General features: G+C 35.4%; 2 protein-coding genes across 4 annotated transcripts; one reads left to right on the top strand and one right to left on the bottom strand.

Moving 5' to 3' along the window:
* Positions 1-490: 490 nt before the first annotated feature.
* On the top strand, positions 491-9,116 carry LOC132626053 (serine/threonine-protein phosphatase PP2A catalytic subunit-like). 3 transcript variants are annotated; one of them, XM_060340774.1, is made up of 12 exons: positions 491-676; positions 1,894-2,012; positions 3,467-3,523; positions 4,126-4,209; positions 4,885-4,956; positions 5,245-5,316; positions 5,481-5,521; positions 6,501-6,567; positions 7,429-7,620; positions 7,725-7,814; positions 7,897-8,004; positions 8,653-9,116. In XM_060340774.1, exons 2-12 carry the CDS (start codon positions 1,923-1,925, stop codon positions 8,716-8,718), a joined length of 939 nt encoding a protein of 312 aa, XP_060196757.1. In that variant the 5' UTR covers positions 491-676; positions 1,894-1,922; the 3' UTR covers positions 8,719-9,116. The 3 variants fall into 3 exon arrangements, with proteins under 3 accessions (XP_060196757.1, XP_060196758.1, XP_060196759.1); XM_060340775.1 differs by lacking the exon at positions 491-676 and adding an exon at positions 975-1,021; XM_060340776.1 differs by lacking the exon at positions 491-676 and adding an exon at positions 1,843-1,850.
* A 4,412-nt stretch (positions 9,117-13,528) lies between these two features.
* On the bottom strand, positions 13,529-16,452 carry LOC132629290 (serine/threonine-protein phosphatase 7 long form homolog). Its single transcript, XM_060344989.1, has 5 exons — positions 15,447-16,452; positions 15,190-15,354; positions 13,973-15,106; positions 13,820-13,888; positions 13,529-13,651 (listed from the first exon to the last, which is right to left on the bottom strand). The coding sequence occupies exons 1-3, from the start codon at positions 16,236-16,238 to the stop codon at positions 14,618-14,620; spliced, it is 1,446 nt and encodes a 481-aa protein (XP_060200972.1). The 5' UTR covers positions 16,239-16,452; the 3' UTR covers positions 13,529-13,651; positions 13,820-13,888; positions 13,973-14,617.
* Between the last annotated feature and the right edge of the window lie 650 nt (positions 16,453-17,102).

Consider the following 17,102-nt stretch of genomic DNA (forward strand, 5'->3'; position numbering starts at 1 on the left):
TGGTGCACTTAGTGTTTAATTACACCAAATCATACTAATTTTTAATATGATTAAGTTATAAATTAAGGAGAGAATGTATTAGTATTTAGTCATATAAGAATGTTTATGAAATGTATCATACATGTATTAATTCGATATGAACAGTATGTAAGTTTTATCATTTTTGATTTCATAATTTTTTGCTCTGGGAAACATTGCATAGGAAAAAAAAAATTACAATTCATTTAATATGCTCAAATAAACAAGATACTAATTTTACATAAATAATTTTTTTAATATGGACTACGCGCGCATCGCGCGGGTACTAATACTAGTTATGATAAAAAGCGTTTCCCTTCTAATAAGTCTTACATAACATAAATTTAGATTAATCGAGCCTAAATTGAATATCGATACCTAGTAAAAAACTGAAATAAATAAATAAAATAACTTCAAAAAAGAAAAAGAACAAAAATTAAAGCTAAAGAGGGCTTTTTCATTTTTCTTTCTTTCTTTCTTTGTTTCCATCACCACCACTCACTTACCCCCTCTCTCTCTTTGAGTGGAGCTGACAAAACGATGTCGTAAAACACCAAAACAAGAAACAAGAAAATCAAATCAAATCAACCCACATTTTCCCTTTTCCTCCTCATTGATGTGTAAACAAATATTCTAGGATTTTAATGCTGTAATTGTGGTAAATTTCTAATCTTTATTGCATTTTTGTGGTAAAATTCCAATCTTTATTGCATTTTTGTGAAGAAAAGCTTCAAATCCACCCCCATTTTCCCTTCTGTTTGTGTAGACAAAAATTCTAGGATTTTAATGCTGTAATTGTGGTAAAGTTCTAATCTTTATTGCATTTTTGTGGTAAAGTTCTAATCTTTATTGCATTTTTGTGGTAAAATTCCAATCTTTATTGCATTTTTGTGGTAAAGTTCCAATCTTTTTTGCATATTATGAAGAAAAACTTCAAATCCACCCCCATTTTCCCTTCTGTTTGTGTAGACAAAAATTCTAGGATTTTAATGCTGTAATTGTGGTAAAGTTCTAATCTTCATTGCATTTTTGTGGTAAAATTCCAATCTTTATTGCATTTTTGTGGTCAAGTTCCAATCTTTTTTTGCATATTGTGAAGAAAAGCTTCAAACCCACCCCCATTTTCCCTTCTGTTTGTGTAGACAAAAAATCTAGGATTTTTATGCTATAATTGTGGTAAAGTTCCAATCTTTATTACATTTTTGTGATTGTTGTAAATAAAAGCTTCAAACCCATATTTTCCCTTCTCCTTATTGATGTGTAAACAAAGAATCTATGCTGTAATTGTGGTAAAAATCCATTTTTTTTTTAATCAAGTAAATGTAGGTAAAGTTCCAATCTTTATTGCATTTTTGTGATTGTATTGAAGAAAAGCTTCAAACCCATATTTTTCCATTTCCTCATTGATGTGTGAATAAATTTATGCTGTAATTGTGGTAAAGTTCCAATCTTTATTGCATTTTTGTGATTGTATTGAAGGAAAGCCTCAAACCCACATTTTCCCTTCTCCTCATTGATGTTTAAACAAAGAATCTAGAATTTTTATGCTGTAATTGTGATAAAGTTTCAATCTTTGTTGCATTTTTGTGATTGTATTGAAGAAAAGCTTCAAACCCACATATTCCCTTCTCCTCATTGATGTGTAAACAAAGAATCTAGGATTTTTATGCTGTGATTGTGGTAAAGCTCCAATCTTTATTGCATTTTTGTGATTGTTCTGAAGGAAAGCTCCAAACCCATATTTTTCCTTTTCCTCATTGATGTGTTTTTTTTGAAACTGGTACTATTACAAAAAAAATCTAGATGTCTGGAATTTTTATGCTGTAATTGTGGTAACGCTCCAATCTTTATTGCATTTTTGTGATTGTATTAAAGGAAAGCTTCAAACCCACAAGGAAAAAAAAATGAGCTTGGATCTAGTGGTGTCTTCTCAAGGGAATCTTGATGAGCAAATTGCTCAGCTTATGCAATGCAAGCCCTTATCTGAGCAAGAGGTGAATAAATTTCACTTTTACCCATTTTGAATATTTTGCTGTTTTTTTCTTCAATTTTGTGGGTTTTGTATTGCCTGATGAATATTGGAAGATTTTTTGGTATAGGTTTGATTGTTATTGTGTGTTTTCTTGATTCATTTCGTTACATGGTGAGTCGATCTGAGAATTTATGTGGTGTTTTTTCCTTTTTTTGAATCTTGGGTTTTGCTTTTTGGTTCCTCAGTCTATGTGGGCTGATGTAGATTTTTTTTTCTTGAATCTGATCGTTTTGTTCTTCAGAATTGATATGGGTGGTTTTCAAATTTGAAATTGTTTCATTTTCCTATTCCTTGTTTTAGGTTTCTTTGTTATAATTTCCATATCCAAAATGAATAATTTGCTGAATCTTAGTATTATTTTTAAACTTAAAGTATTATTTTTAAGCTTAAAAAGTAAAACTTGAATGCTGTTGATAATTTTCTCCATACATATTATAGTTTTAAACTGTAAGTTGTATCAAGGCAGTAAATTATCATTTATTTTTTCCTTCTGAATTATCCTTCTTTCCTTCTTTATTGGAGAAAAAAACTGTATTTTTCTCCGTGGCGATGCAAAATGATAACTTGGTGAAGTTTGTAATTCAGCTTTAAAAAATTGAACTTCCCGTATGTTGATTGATTTCAGTCTTCTGATAATGGTTTGCCGCCAAACTATAGCTCTAAGAATGTGAATTTTATTGAGACAGTATATTTTTATTACTAATACATAATAAGAGCCTCAATTTGTTTTCTTTTTTCGAAACATCAAGAGGAAAACTTGGTTAGGTCTCGCTATGTATACCTTGAAAACTTTAAACTTATTTTTGACATACAATGGTTCATGTCATCGGGTTACTTTTTCTTCTGAATTGTCTTAATGATAACTTGGCGAAATCTAACTGTTTTTAAGCTTAAAAACTTGAATGTGTTTCTTGTTATTTAGTCCATAAGCAAGTAATTCATGTTATTTCTCAGGATCTTGTAATCTTGCCCTAGTAATAGATATAAAAGGCTTGGTTCTTCTCCTTCCAAAAATAGATATAAAAGGCTTGGTTCTTAGCTTATTACAGAGTCATTAAGGGTCTCAATGGTCCTCTGTTGAAGTTGTGGTTTAAATTCTTAGAAGAGCTCCGTTACAGGAAAAGGGAATTGTAAATTCTGCTACACTTATGGATTCAGGTGTCCGGTGGTTAATCGTGCCAAAAGACAGTAATCTAAATAGAAGCTTGTAGCAATACTTGGCTCTTCTGCTAAGCTTGATTTTCAAACGTATATTTGGGATAGCCCGATGAACATTCTTCAAAATCCAACTTGGCTTCTTTTCTCAATGGCTTGTTCCATATAGTCCTTTCAAGTTTTCTTACCGTCTTTGTCATGAAGGTGTTACATTTATTAACCTGCAAGTTTCTTATTCTTATTTTATTATAATGTCACTAGGTAAGAGGATTATGTGAGAAAGCAAAGGAGATCTTAATGGATGAAAGCAACGTGCAAGTAAGATACTTTTAATGACCGCTTTTTCTCTTTTTCTTTTCTGCTTTTTTTTTCTTCTTTTTGGTCTGGACTTAAAATTCTTCTTTTTGTTTCTGACTTAAGACTTTACTTCGCTGAATTATGCTTCTTAATAACTTTGCCTTCAAGTTTCAAACTGTAAGAAATATGGTCTTGATCTGTCTCTAAATGGATGATAGTGGAGCAATTTCATATGCCTATTTTGTTAGATATTTGTGTTAGTTTTCTTTATTCTAAAAGTGTGATTTTTTTATTTGACATTATTAGAATGAGAGGTGTAAACTGGGTGGTCTGATATTAGATAGTTTTCTCTATAAATATAGGCGGTCTAGTATTATCTTAACATTTGTTATCTCCTCTAGATTTTTTAAGCTTTAGCCAACAAGCATGTAACCAAGGTTTCAGCTTACCTTAATATACATAACACAGTAGCTAATCTGCTTTATATGAAACTATTTGATACAAGATCATATTGATTCATTGTATCAGAGACACAGCTTAAAAACAAATTATTCTCTTATAAAGATATAGAAGTGTTAAACATGACTTTCAGGATTGAATCGTTTTAAATTTCCCTGTTGCAGCCTGTGAAAAGCCCTGTGACTATATGTGGTGATATTCACGGCCAATTCCATGATCTTGCTGAGCTTTTTCGTATTGGTGGGAAGGTACTTTCCCTTTTTGTCTCTTTCTGGATTTTGTTTCTCTTTATGGGATTAGCCAGTTCATGTTTGGGTAAGAAGAATTGTCTTCTAATTTTCACTTCCTTGCTTGGTAGCAATGAACATTTGAACCTATCATCATTAGGATCAAACAAGCAAAACCTTCTCAAATTGAGTATGATCCTCCTTGAATTACTTGCCTTTATTAAGGTTTTTGTTAGGCCTAGTAGTATAGTCTCATCTCAATGATCATGTACAAAGTTTGGGATGCCAAACTCAATATTGTAACTTTTTGCACATAAATGATCAATGGAGACAATGTTTAACCCCAAAGAAAAGAAAAGTATAGGCTTGTTGCCGTAATCAACTTCTTTCTCCCTCTGAGTATAGGTCTTTGATATAGCTCCTTCACATAAGCCGAGGGCTAAACAAAACCATATGCAAGGCAACGTTTAGTGATGTGAAATCCTTAGAAATCTTATGAGATGGTCGATCATTTGCTCAACAAACTCCTAGGGCTTGTGAAATCTGTGGCTAATGAGCTATACAATGCTAGTTTCAAATTGGGTTTTACATATTATTGTGGTGAATTTGTTGATAACTTTTCTCTTTTACGCTTTTACTTCAATGAAGGCGTCGAATCTCCTTTTCTAAAATGTCCTGCTTTTGTTTTACTTGCAGTGTCCTGACACTAACTATCTATTTATGGGAGATTATGTAGATCGTGGATACTATTCTGTGGAAACAGTAACGGTGAGGTTCTTTTTTGTATTATACCTCCAAAAGGATTTAGAAGGATTTATTTTATGTTATTTTTCTTTGGGACAAGGTTGGAGGATTTTATTGTGCATATCTCAGTTGTTTATGGCAAAGTAGTGTCGTGCTTACTCATCACCTAGTCCAAAGGAAAGTTCTTTACACCTAAATTGCACACCGTTACAAATATTAAGTAGATCTCTTTATTGCTTTAGTGGGAGCTAACTTCAATTGGCTCAATAGCATCCAAGTGATAGCATCATTTGACTGTTAACTTGCTTCCAGCTTTTGGTGGCTCTCAAAGTTCGGTATTCTCAACGGATTACAATTTTGAGGGGAAATCATGAGAGCCGTCAGGTATATATAATTATGATAAGATTTCATTCTTTACATCTTGCATCAAATGGATGCTTTTCTCAGCGAGTTGCATTAAAAATATTTGTTCATTCTGCTTCTATTATGGATTGAGTTTTGGTTCAGGTTTAGATTTTGAGCTCTGATTGTCTGTTTGTATCTTGCAGATAACTCAGGTTTATGGGTTTTATGATGAATGTTTACGAAAGTGAGTCCTCCCATATTATACTTATTTTCTTTATCAGCAGCATTTTTTTTTACTGTTTGACTTGATGTCTCTCTAAATTCTTTAACTCTACATTCTTATAGTCATTTATGGGCAGATAAAACCATTTAAACATGTACAGATAGTAGACATAATGCCTGCATGCTATATTGTTTAGTAGTGATTTTAAGATGTATTCAGCATGCGGTGGTTTTTAAACTTCAGAAACAGTTACTTAAAATGTAAAATTCGAAGTTCGGTATGTGTTCACACTAGAGTACTATATGGAAAATATTAAAAAGTAAGAGTAGCTTTATTAGGTAGAATTCTTGGAGAGAGGAGATTTCCTATTCAAGAGGTACGTAATTTGGGACAACACAAAAGGGAAGTGTGTTCAGCAAATTTGGGAAGGAACTTGTAGCTAGTGTGCTAAATCAACATCCATTACTTGGATAAAATTAGAATTCCGCTAAGCACCCAAGGGTGTGGCCTAGTGGTCAATGAAGTGGGTTGAAAACCATGAGGTCTGGTTCAAATCTCAGGGAAGGCAAAAACACTAGGCGATTTCTTTCCATATGTCCAAGCCTTGGCGGACAAAGTCATCCGGTACCTGTGCTGGTGAGGTAGCAAGTACCCCGTGAAATTAGTCGAGGTGCGCAGGCTGGCCTGGGCACCAAATTGAAAATAAATAAATAGAATTACGCTATCAACTTTGACAGAATCTTCACGCACTCCTTTATAGTAAGTTCAAAAGGATGCATTTAATTCGGTGTCTCTCTGAATTCCTAAATCTACCTTTACTTTTTTTCATGCTAAAAGTATGAGTTATTAGAATCTTTTAACAGTTTAGTCTTTCTTAACTTAGGTCAGACGGTAGTTCTGTAATATTCCTTTTTTTCTTCTGACGTGATTGTAAGGTTCATCTGGATCTGAGTATTATACCTGTAAATGTGTGTTGATTGGCTGCGTTTGGACTTTACAGATATGGTAATGCCAATGTGTGGAAGACTTTCACAGATTTGTTTGACTACTTTCCTCTAACAGCTTTGGTTAGTGTGCTTTCCTCTGTTTAGCTATGTTGCGGATACTGTGCGCGAGTAATTTTATTACATACATGTCTCTTCGCAGTCCTCTCTTTTTAGAAAATAATTTTGCTGCTGACGCTGCTTAAATCTTGGGCTATGGAAATGCAAAGACCTAGTCTTGCATGGAAAAGTATTGGGATGGCCATGATGTTGAACACCAATTCATTTTGCACTAAACATCCCATAACTTGCTTTTATATATTTTTTAACTCGAGAGAGGGGCACTATTAGTATTACCAAATTCGAAGTTGCTGCTTTATGTTATAAAAATGACAGGTTTGATATGTCTGAATATCCCTGAATTTTGTGGGATGAAGTGGTATTACATTTTGGAAACTATAAATTTGTAAATTACAGCACCTTCATAGTTTGCTAATACTAATTGTGGCCCTCTCTAATGTTTGAGATATGAAGGCATTTGGTTGCTAAATACATAACATTTAGTCACTTGTTTATGACATTGGATTCATTAATCCATGTTTGATGGAGACATGTTGCTAATTGACACGTCATTAACTATTCGAAGAGGCTGATGGGAAGAACAAAGCTTACTGATTATTTTGACCTTGATGTAAAACCGACTAGCGCTGCTACCAACATGCCACAAAGCTTACTGATTATTTTGACCTTGATGTAAAACCGACTAGCGCTGCTACCAACATGCCAAACATCACTATGGTCGACGTTATTGCAATCTTTTCTTGTTATTTAAACTTGGGACTTATTTCAGGAGGGAAAGTATGCCTCCTGTGCATTTCTTGTTTATACCTTGAAGTTTTTTATACTTTGAAATTTGTAATGATGGTTTTCCTGGAATCTTTCTAGGTTGAGTCGGAAATTTTTTGCCTCCATGGTGGTTTGTCTCCATCTATTGAAACTCTTGATAATATACGTAATTTTGACCGCGTCCAAGAAGTTCCACATGAGGGGGCCATGTGTGATCTTTTGTGGTCTGATCCTGATGATCGTTGCGGATGGGGTATTTCACCCAGGGGTGCTGGATATACATTTGGCCAAGTAACTTGCCTACTCCTTATCACTTCATATTTTTGATTTACTGGGTCTTATGTGTTCTTATTAGTTAATGAAGCTGTGATATTGTGTTATTTGCATTTCAACAGGATATATCCGAGCAGTTTAACCACACCAACAGCTTAAAACTAATTGCGAGAGCACACCAGCTTGTTATGGAGGGATTCAATTGGGCTCATGTAATTAGTCCTATATATCTTTTTACACTTTATGTGTACGTTTGATCCAAGAGAGGCTGATTTAACCAATTTCTTGTTGCAGGATCAAAAGGTGGTTACCATATTTAGTGCCCCTAATTATTGCTACCGCTGTGGGAATATGGCATCCATATTGGAAGTTGACGATTGCAATGGCCATACATTCATTCAGGTTTCTCTCTCCCCCCACCCCCTCCCCACAACACCTCATTTTGCTACAAATTGCTATCTTCCAAGATGGCAGATAACAACTACTATACCTCAAATCCAAACAACGTGATCGACTATATGAATTATCACTGTCCATGTCGGTCTATTTATGCTCATTTCAGACCAATATTATGTAAAACCTATGTTGCTTAGACTCTTCAAAAGTGCCCCTATGTTGCTTAGACTCTTCAAAAGTGCCACCAAGTACGTGTCGGATCCTCCAAAAGTAATGCACTTTTGGAAGATCCAACATGGTTGCGGCAACAATATTTGAAGAGTCGGGGCAACATAGTATAAAATAATAATAAAAATCAGAATATAAATTAGTAGTAGGTAGAAATTTTTCATATTCAGTATTGGTGTATAAATCTCTGGCAACTCTAAAAGATTCCTTGAAAATATTGGACCTAAGGTAAACGTACTAACGTGACTAAAACTTAATTCCAACTAATTGGTATCGCGATCGCCTATAGATTTCTTCTTCTTCCATTGTGCCCTATTTTTTGTATGACCTGTCGAGTATTGCTAATTACAAATGGTAGTTTGGAAACTGCTATTGTTCATGATGTTTGAAATAACATTTTTTTTTTTCATTTCTTCTATTTTGCAGTTTGAACCAGCTCCTAGGAGAGGCGAGCCAGATGTAACGCGAAGAACGCCAGATTACTTCTTATGATCAAGATGCACTTACTTGGTGATTTTATTGCAGCACGTCTTGCTAAACTGGTTTATATGCTGTGACTTTCTTGGAAGCTCTATAGTTATTACTGCTATAGTTTCGCGATACTGCAAATTGCATGAAGCATGTAAATCGGGCAGGTGATGCGTTCTTCCTTACATACAGTTCTGAAACTTCACGGAAAGCAGTGAAGAGAGCGAGAATGATTAACTTTTCTCTTTCTTCTTATAGTATTTCTTTTTTGTTACTGGTAGAAAGGACCATCATTTCGTTCCTCGATTATTTTTGTTCGGTGTAGAAGGACGATACTCTCGTGTGAGCTCTGTAGAGGCAAGACATTATTTTTTAACCTTATAATGGGTGCTTGAGTAATTTATTATCTTACTTTCACCTTGCTCAGTTTGCACTCTTTTTTTGATTCTGCTAAGTATTTAAGTTGGTTGGTATTTTGAACTTTTACTTGCTAGTTTCTTAATCATTAAATGGGGGTTTGTTGCAAACAACGACAACATTACGCTTCGGTGCAGAACAAGTTGGGGTTGGCTATATGAATCTTCACTGACGATGTTACTCCATATAGCTCATTTCTGACCAATAGTATACAAATTGCAGTCAAATAATTCTAAGATTTGCAGAAACACGTATGAATTCGAGTTCAGTACGAATTGTAATTTTTTGGTCATTGCACGAGCCCGGAGCCTAAAGGGTATAAAAATAAATGATTTTTACCAAAAGGGAACGTTAAAAATTTATTATACCAAAACGGGTATATCGTGGGCTGATCCACGATATACCCCAATTTTTTTTTTTTAAATTGTCAGAAAATGAAAAAAAAATAAAAAAAAATTACAAGTATAACGTGGACTGATCCACGTTATACTTGTAAATATTTTTTTTTTTTCGTTTTCCAAATAACGTTGTCTAGAATTTAAATCATATTCGGTTATGTTATCAATAAAAAAAATTTATTAATTTTTAAAATTTTTAAAGCATGATTAACTCAAATAAATATTTTAACACATGCAAATAATTAAATGTGTTATATATGCGAACAGAAATAAAAAATTAAATATAAGTTAAATAAACGTCACACATTAACTAAATGGTAAATGTTAAATTACATACTAACTATTAAACTGCACAAGACATGTTATATATTCTTGAAAGAGTACATAAACAAACAACAATTGTGCAAGTTAAGAAAAAACATAAAAACCAACAAGCAACAACAACTACTGATTTCTATCGGGGCAGCGATTCTTGTTATGACCTGTTTGCTTGCACGTACTACACTTTCTAGCCATGCGAGCAGGAGCTATATCCATTTCATTCCTCCTTCTAGTTGTACTCCGCGCTCCTGAAGTTCGCTCGTATTCAGTGTTTGCAATTAAACTGAAGGAAGAAGGTGGCCAATATGCCTCATCACCCAACGGTGAAAAATTTTCACTGTACGTTTGCTTATAAAACCTGCAACTGTAGTATTTGCTAACATAGGTCTTTGGTTGAATTCCGCGAATATCACAAAATTTAATTGCATGTGAACATGGCATATGGTAGTTTCTCCACTTTCCACACGAACATTTTTTCCCTTCGGCAGAGACTTTATGTATATTTCCGCCCTTACCTTCGTGTGCAAATGTTAGAATCTCAAAGACCCCTTCAGTTGCATTGTATTGTTGCATGTCAGTATGCTTTAGGGACCTCTCCCAGTATTCATCAAACTTCTTTTCAACAGCGCGCGGCCAAAATTTTTTATCCGCAATCAACAAATCAGCAAGGGTGCTTCTCTCAACAAACCGATCAACAAGATTTTTAAACGTATAACGGACCATGGCAGTAACTGGCAATCCACGAGCTTTCTTCAATAAACCGTTATAAGATTCGGAGACATTCGTTGTCATAGCCCCCCACCTATGACCGTTGTCCTTATGCAATGTCCATTTTTCCTCCGGAAGAGCTTTTAACCACAAATACGCTGGAGATGACATTGTTTTGATTTGTTTCATCCTCATTTTATACTTCTTCTTCTGGTGCTCTGTAGCCGCCAACCACATTAGCTTCTCAAGGTCACTACTGAGGAACTTTTTATTGAAGTTGCTTTTCAAATGCCGAACGCAAAACCTATGGTGTGTGGATGGTGGTTGTAACCAATCATGTGTTTGGACACATTGCAAGATTCCTTGATGACGGTCAGAAATAAGTCCAATTCCTTGTCTCTCACGAACAATATGTCTCCACAACAACACAAGGAACCACGTCCAAGACTCAAAGCTCTCACGTGCAACAATAGCATATGCAAGTGGAAAAATGTTATTGTTTGCATCAATTCCAACAACAATTAGCAGTTTCATCTCATACTTACCGTACAGATGAGTACCGTCTATTGAGATGACAGGCCTGCAACTTTTGAATCCATCGATGCTTGGTTTATAAGCCCAGAACAGAAACTTGAAGATGTGTTCACCTTGCATTGTAGTTGATTGGTGCTCCCACTCAACAACGGTCCCCAGATTGAAATATTTTAAGGCAGCCATGTATCGGGGCAATGTCTTGAAAGAGGTTTCAAAATCACCAAATACCATTTCAATAGCTTTCTTACGCCCCTTTTGTGCTTTTCTATAACTAGGAGTAAAAAAATGCAATCCTTTTATTTTTTGCTGAACTGACTTAATACTGATGTATGGATCGACCATAATGTATGGTACCAACGTAGTAGCAATTAGGTGACTGTTCAAATTGGAACGATCCTTTCTGTAATCATCCGTCAGACAACTGTGGTGGAGATCCGCTTTGCCTGCCTTCCACATACCACTTGAAATTTCTCTAAAACGGATCATCCACTCACACCCCAACATATGACGCTTGCAAATAACCCTCCAAAATTTACCTTTGGATTGATCACAAATGAACTCTTTCTTTTCTTTGAGACAATATAGTCTCACTGCGCCTTTCATTTCCTGCTTGTTCTGAAATAACATACCTAATTGCATAGTACAAGAAAAATTATCAACCCCTTAAAAATGGTCCAATAAATAAAAAGAATATTCATTGTCACCATACTAACCTGATCTGATAAATTCAGGTTTATTACAATCCCAAAGTGCAGACCGAATTGGACCGTCATCTCTCATGAAGGCAAAATCATCCAGGCCTTCTTCTGTGTTGTCCAAATATGGAATCGCATTAGAATGGTAGCTAACGTTACCATCACTCGGAGTAGTAATGTCTTCATCAGAATGACCATCACCATCAGATGAGTGATCATCGTCTGTTTCTGTTTGATCTAATGGGATATCACTATCTGACTTATCGGAGTGATCATTAGCTACGTCGTTATTGCTCACAATTTGTGTGAGTTGAGTCAACACGTGGTTTTCTTCAAAATCGTTACACCTACATAAATAAATAAAATTAAAATTTAAAAATATTATATTAACCCCAAGGACAAATTAAAAAATAAAAAATAATCAAATAACATGCCGATTACAAAATGAAAAATAAAAATAAAGTTATATTATAAAAATAGTGCATCAGAACAAAATAACATGTTGTATTCTTTTTATTTTCCATGAATGAACAATGAAAGAGGTTAGTTAGAATTTGCAGTATAATAATTTACATAGTTATCCTGAAAGTTATATTATAAAATAGTACATGAGAACTAAATAATATGTTGTATTCTTGTGATGGTTAAACGCACAAAGACATTGAATAGAACGTAAATGAGAAAGTTTTCATAAAACATCGTTTCCTCGTAAATGGGAAATCCCCTAGCTGTAATTGATGTTGGATATCGTCCAGTGATAACCACCGAAAGATTTGGATAAGATATGGCCATTTTGCTTATGAAAACATGTTGTAGACGATCGTATTTGAGGGAAATTGGAAAGCGCTGTACGGCTTCCGGACGACGGTTATATCTAACTGAACCTTCTTCGTACACAACTTCCCCACCCCAATATAAATTAACTCTTACATAATTTTCCGCCATATGTTTTTCAACAGAATACAGAAGTAGAAATTAATGGAGAGTGCAAAAGAGAAGTTGAGAGTTCTTAAAAAATGAAGTCTACAATAGAGAAGTGTAGAATTTAGTGAGGAAAAACTAATGATTCACGGATTTTATATAAAACTAATGATTCACGGATTTTACTATTCGATTTTATGCAAAACACGCTTGATTTGACGATTACATGGCAGATTCGATGATTTTACACAAACAAATTTATAAATTATTGATCGTTTTTACTTTTACAGCAGCATGCGTGATTTGACGTAAAAACAATTTCTCGAATCAATTACCAATCAATAATATGTTCATATTTTGTAAAACGTTAATGATTCACGGATTTTACTATTTGATTTTACGCAAAACACGCTTCATTTGACGATTGCATGGCAGATTCGACGACCGCATGTATTGTGCGATTTTGGAGGAAAAACGTTGGCAGCCAACGTTTAACAATTCATATTGTTGCAAATCGTTGGCTGGCCAACGTTTTACAATTCACATTGTTGCAAAACGTTGGTCAGCCAACGATTTGCAATCCAACGTTTTGCAATAATATGAATTGCAAAACGTTGGTCAGCCAACGATTTGCAATCCAACGTGAATTGCAAAACGTTGGTCAGCCAACGATTTGCAATTCATATTTGGCCAACAAAATTACACTCCAACGTTTTCCAATTCAATTTTGTTGCAAACTTTACACACATTAAATATGCAGAAACGAGGTGAACCAGAATTGAATAAAAACAGACAGAAATTGGCAAATAAAAATAGTAATTTTTCCCAACATGAAGTTAGCCACTATATAATAAAAATTTAATTTTTACAGTGTCCCTTTTTCCCCCCCGTGCCACACCGAGTTTGACGACGTTCTCGTTTTGATCTACGTTGGTGAACCTCCTCTTGTATCACACCTGTATCCTGTAAATGCCATAAAAAAAATTGATTGTCTACGTAAAATCGGGCAGCATCTCCCCTGTAACAAGGAGTTCCTCCAATACCATATACCAACACAAACAACCAAAGCAACCAAGACAAAACACCACATAACAACCACAAGTCTCAAAAAAATTTGAATTAAAAGCTAACCTGTGGCTCTAAAGTCTGTACATCCGGCACAGGAATGTGTGAGGATCCAACATCAAATGCCATGGGAGACTATGCAAAATAAATAATATAGACACATAAAGTAGCCATTACTTTAAACAAGATACAAGCTATTTGAGTGGTTAGAATACTCACATCGGTAAAACTCAGTCTCCTCCCAATTGAAGAGCTCTGTCCAGTGAATGCAGGTAAATGCCCCTCAGTCATCCCATAAGAGCTGCTTGTCTGACCACTAAACTGTTGGGCCATAACTGCCAGGCTAATAGGCCCAGACGATGCGAATGCCTGAAAAGGCCCCTCATTTCTGATTACCGCTGGTGATTGAACCTCGGGAGCTGACGTCGATGAGCTGGACATAAAATCTATTATTGGGTGATATGCATCATCATCTGCATGCATCGTTGAGCTGGGCATATCTTGATCAAAACGAACCTCTTCCTCATCAACCAACTGGTGATCCACGGGAGTTCGACCCCGTCTGTTACCTGATTGGCGTCCTCTACCACGCGCCGCAGGTCTTGGTACATTAGGACGTTGATGACGAGGCACTTGCATAGTAGGCGGCTCAACATACTCTGCCGGTGGTGTATAATATGGAGCGAAACTCAACATCGTCCCCAGAGAGGCAGCAGCCATGGACTCTGTATTAATGTGGCTAAACATCTTTGCTATTTCCTTCACTTCATTAGACTTGGTTGGATCTTGGATAGTCTGCTGAGCCAACCTGTATGATTCTTGATGTCCTAAAGCCTAAAAAAAAAATCGATATTTGATAGTGGTCTAAGACACATATAAAGACATCAAACATCTAATGGAATGTAATGTACGTACCAGTGCCTCATGCCTGCCTGCCATGTGTTGGTATCCTCTATCCACTTTATGCGCACGATTTCCTATGAAAGTGCGCGAGTGACGTCGATACCAACAAAAATACTCTGATAGTGACTCTGGATCTTGAGTTTCATACTCGGCCAGAATTAAACTATCTCGACGATTTCCCCACAAAAAGTCTGTTTCGGTAAAATATTCTTGATCCTCCACTTTTATAGCATACCGCTTGTCACGTTTGTAATGAAAAGGATCAATCTCTGCACATGGACCCGGAATATGTTGCTTCCTACCAAACTGTCTGAGAACGCGGTCTACCATGTGCCACTCTCGATAGATCCCACAAATAAGGGGAACCTTCGCCATCCAAATATCTCGGCCACGCAGACACCACTCAGGGAGTCTGTTGATGATGGCCTCTGAATAAGGCTGCCACACAAACTACGATAGAAAGAACATAAATTACACATAAGCATAACTATTCTATCAAAACGCCATTAACAACCATAATTATGATAAAATACCTGGCCATCTATTAGGTTGTCCAATACATCCCTACATATGGGTAAAACATCACGTGCCTCATTTTCGTGGGATTTACGATGAGTCCACCTTCGTGCAAGAGCCGTGTGTGGCGGAAGAGCCCTGCATGGTGGCTGCATCGGTATAATGCGCTCCCAAGCCCAAACCTATATTAAAAAATAAAAATAAATACATAAAAACCTTATAACTATCAAATAGGAAAACCAAATAAAATTATATAATTTTAAAGGTCACGTACCTGCAATAAGGAAATGAATCCACACACATCCTTCGCTTTCCTCAACGAAGCACAGCATAAACAAGTATACAAATATGACAATGCAGCCGCTCCCCAAGCTTGTTCATTCATTGCTCTAAGGTCACGCATGTCAAGCAAATAATCTAAATTCAGTAAGTCACCGGACTTATCCGAAAATATCGTGCCGCCACAAAGCCATAGCAAGTACAACCTAACCCGCTGTTGCACATCAATTTCTGGGGTCTGATCTGTAATATCATCTAAGCCTCTAATATATTCAATTAATTTATGTACTTCTAACCTACTAACACCATTAAAACAATCCAGACCGGGTGCCCAACCAGTAAGCTCATGGATCAATTGTTGCCACCCACCAATATCGATATATCTAGCATTAAGATTATTCAAGGGATAACCATCAACAACCAAGCCAAACATGACCTCGATATCTTGTAATGTGATGGTCGCCTCACCTGTACGCAGATGAAAGGTGTGCGTCTCAGGACGCCATCTCTCTATAAGTGCAGTGATGACTGCCCAATCATATGATACACATCCTACCTCTATTACTCCCCTAAATCCACACAGGCCAAAGTAGTCAAGGATGCGAGGATGAAAAGGATGACGCCTCACATGCTTCCAAAATTCAGTATCCGCGCGGCGAGGAAACAAGCATCCGGTCGGTCCTCTCAAGGAACCATCCCACACAGCCTCTGATCGATGCTTCTCCTGGAGTGTTAACACATCGTACACTTCTGGCCCCGGATGTACGCGTACCCGTGGAAACTCCATACCTTATACAAAAAAAAAAAAAATGAAGTCCAGATCAAGTTATTTGGAGTAACTCACTATTAAAAAAAATATATTATATAAAAATCCATAACAAAATATATTGTATAACAATCCATAACAAAATATATTGTATAACAATCCATAACAAAATATATTGTATAAAAATCCATAACAAAATATATTGAAGAAATTACAGGTTCTGCAGTCATAAATTACTATGGTAATGCATAAATACATCAAACAAAGCAACATTCACAAAAAGGGAGGAAAAAAATTCGATTGTTTATGACACATTTCACAATTCTTTTTTCCTGTACCGAAAATGTCATCATCGGTCTATTATTGGCAATATCCAGTTCCACAATGTTTCAACTTGTAAAACGTGGATTGCTCCACGTTATACAATATATTTTGTATAACGTGGATCAGTCCACGTTTTACAAACATCCACAACACTAACAGAAATAACAACAACATAACAATTCCTAACAAAATATATTATTTAGTTATTCAGATCTTTTATATAACAATCCACAAAAATAACAGCAACATAACAACAAATTTCTTCAAAAGTGCTACTAAACAAATCGGACCTTTTATATAATAATGCTTCTAACAATCATATTTTGAGTTCAAATTAAAATAACACAAATAACAGAAACGTATTAAATAACACAAATAAAAAATAACAATTAAGATATATAAGACAAACAGATCTATATCTATTATAAATATACAATATTATATGAGTTAGAAAAAATACCTCAATTTAAATAGCAATAATAGATAAAGCTGAAGAAGCTACTTCACAAATTAGATTGTTTTGCAGGGTTTAAAAAAAAATAGAGGAGAAGGAAAAGTAGA

The sequence above is a fragment of the Lycium barbarum genome, chromosome 2 (assembly GCF_019175385.1).
Source record: "Lycium barbarum isolate Lr01 chromosome 2, ASM1917538v2, whole genome shotgun sequence".
In the NCBI taxonomy this organism is placed as follows: Eukaryota; Viridiplantae; Streptophyta; class Magnoliopsida; order Solanales; family Solanaceae; genus Lycium; species Lycium barbarum.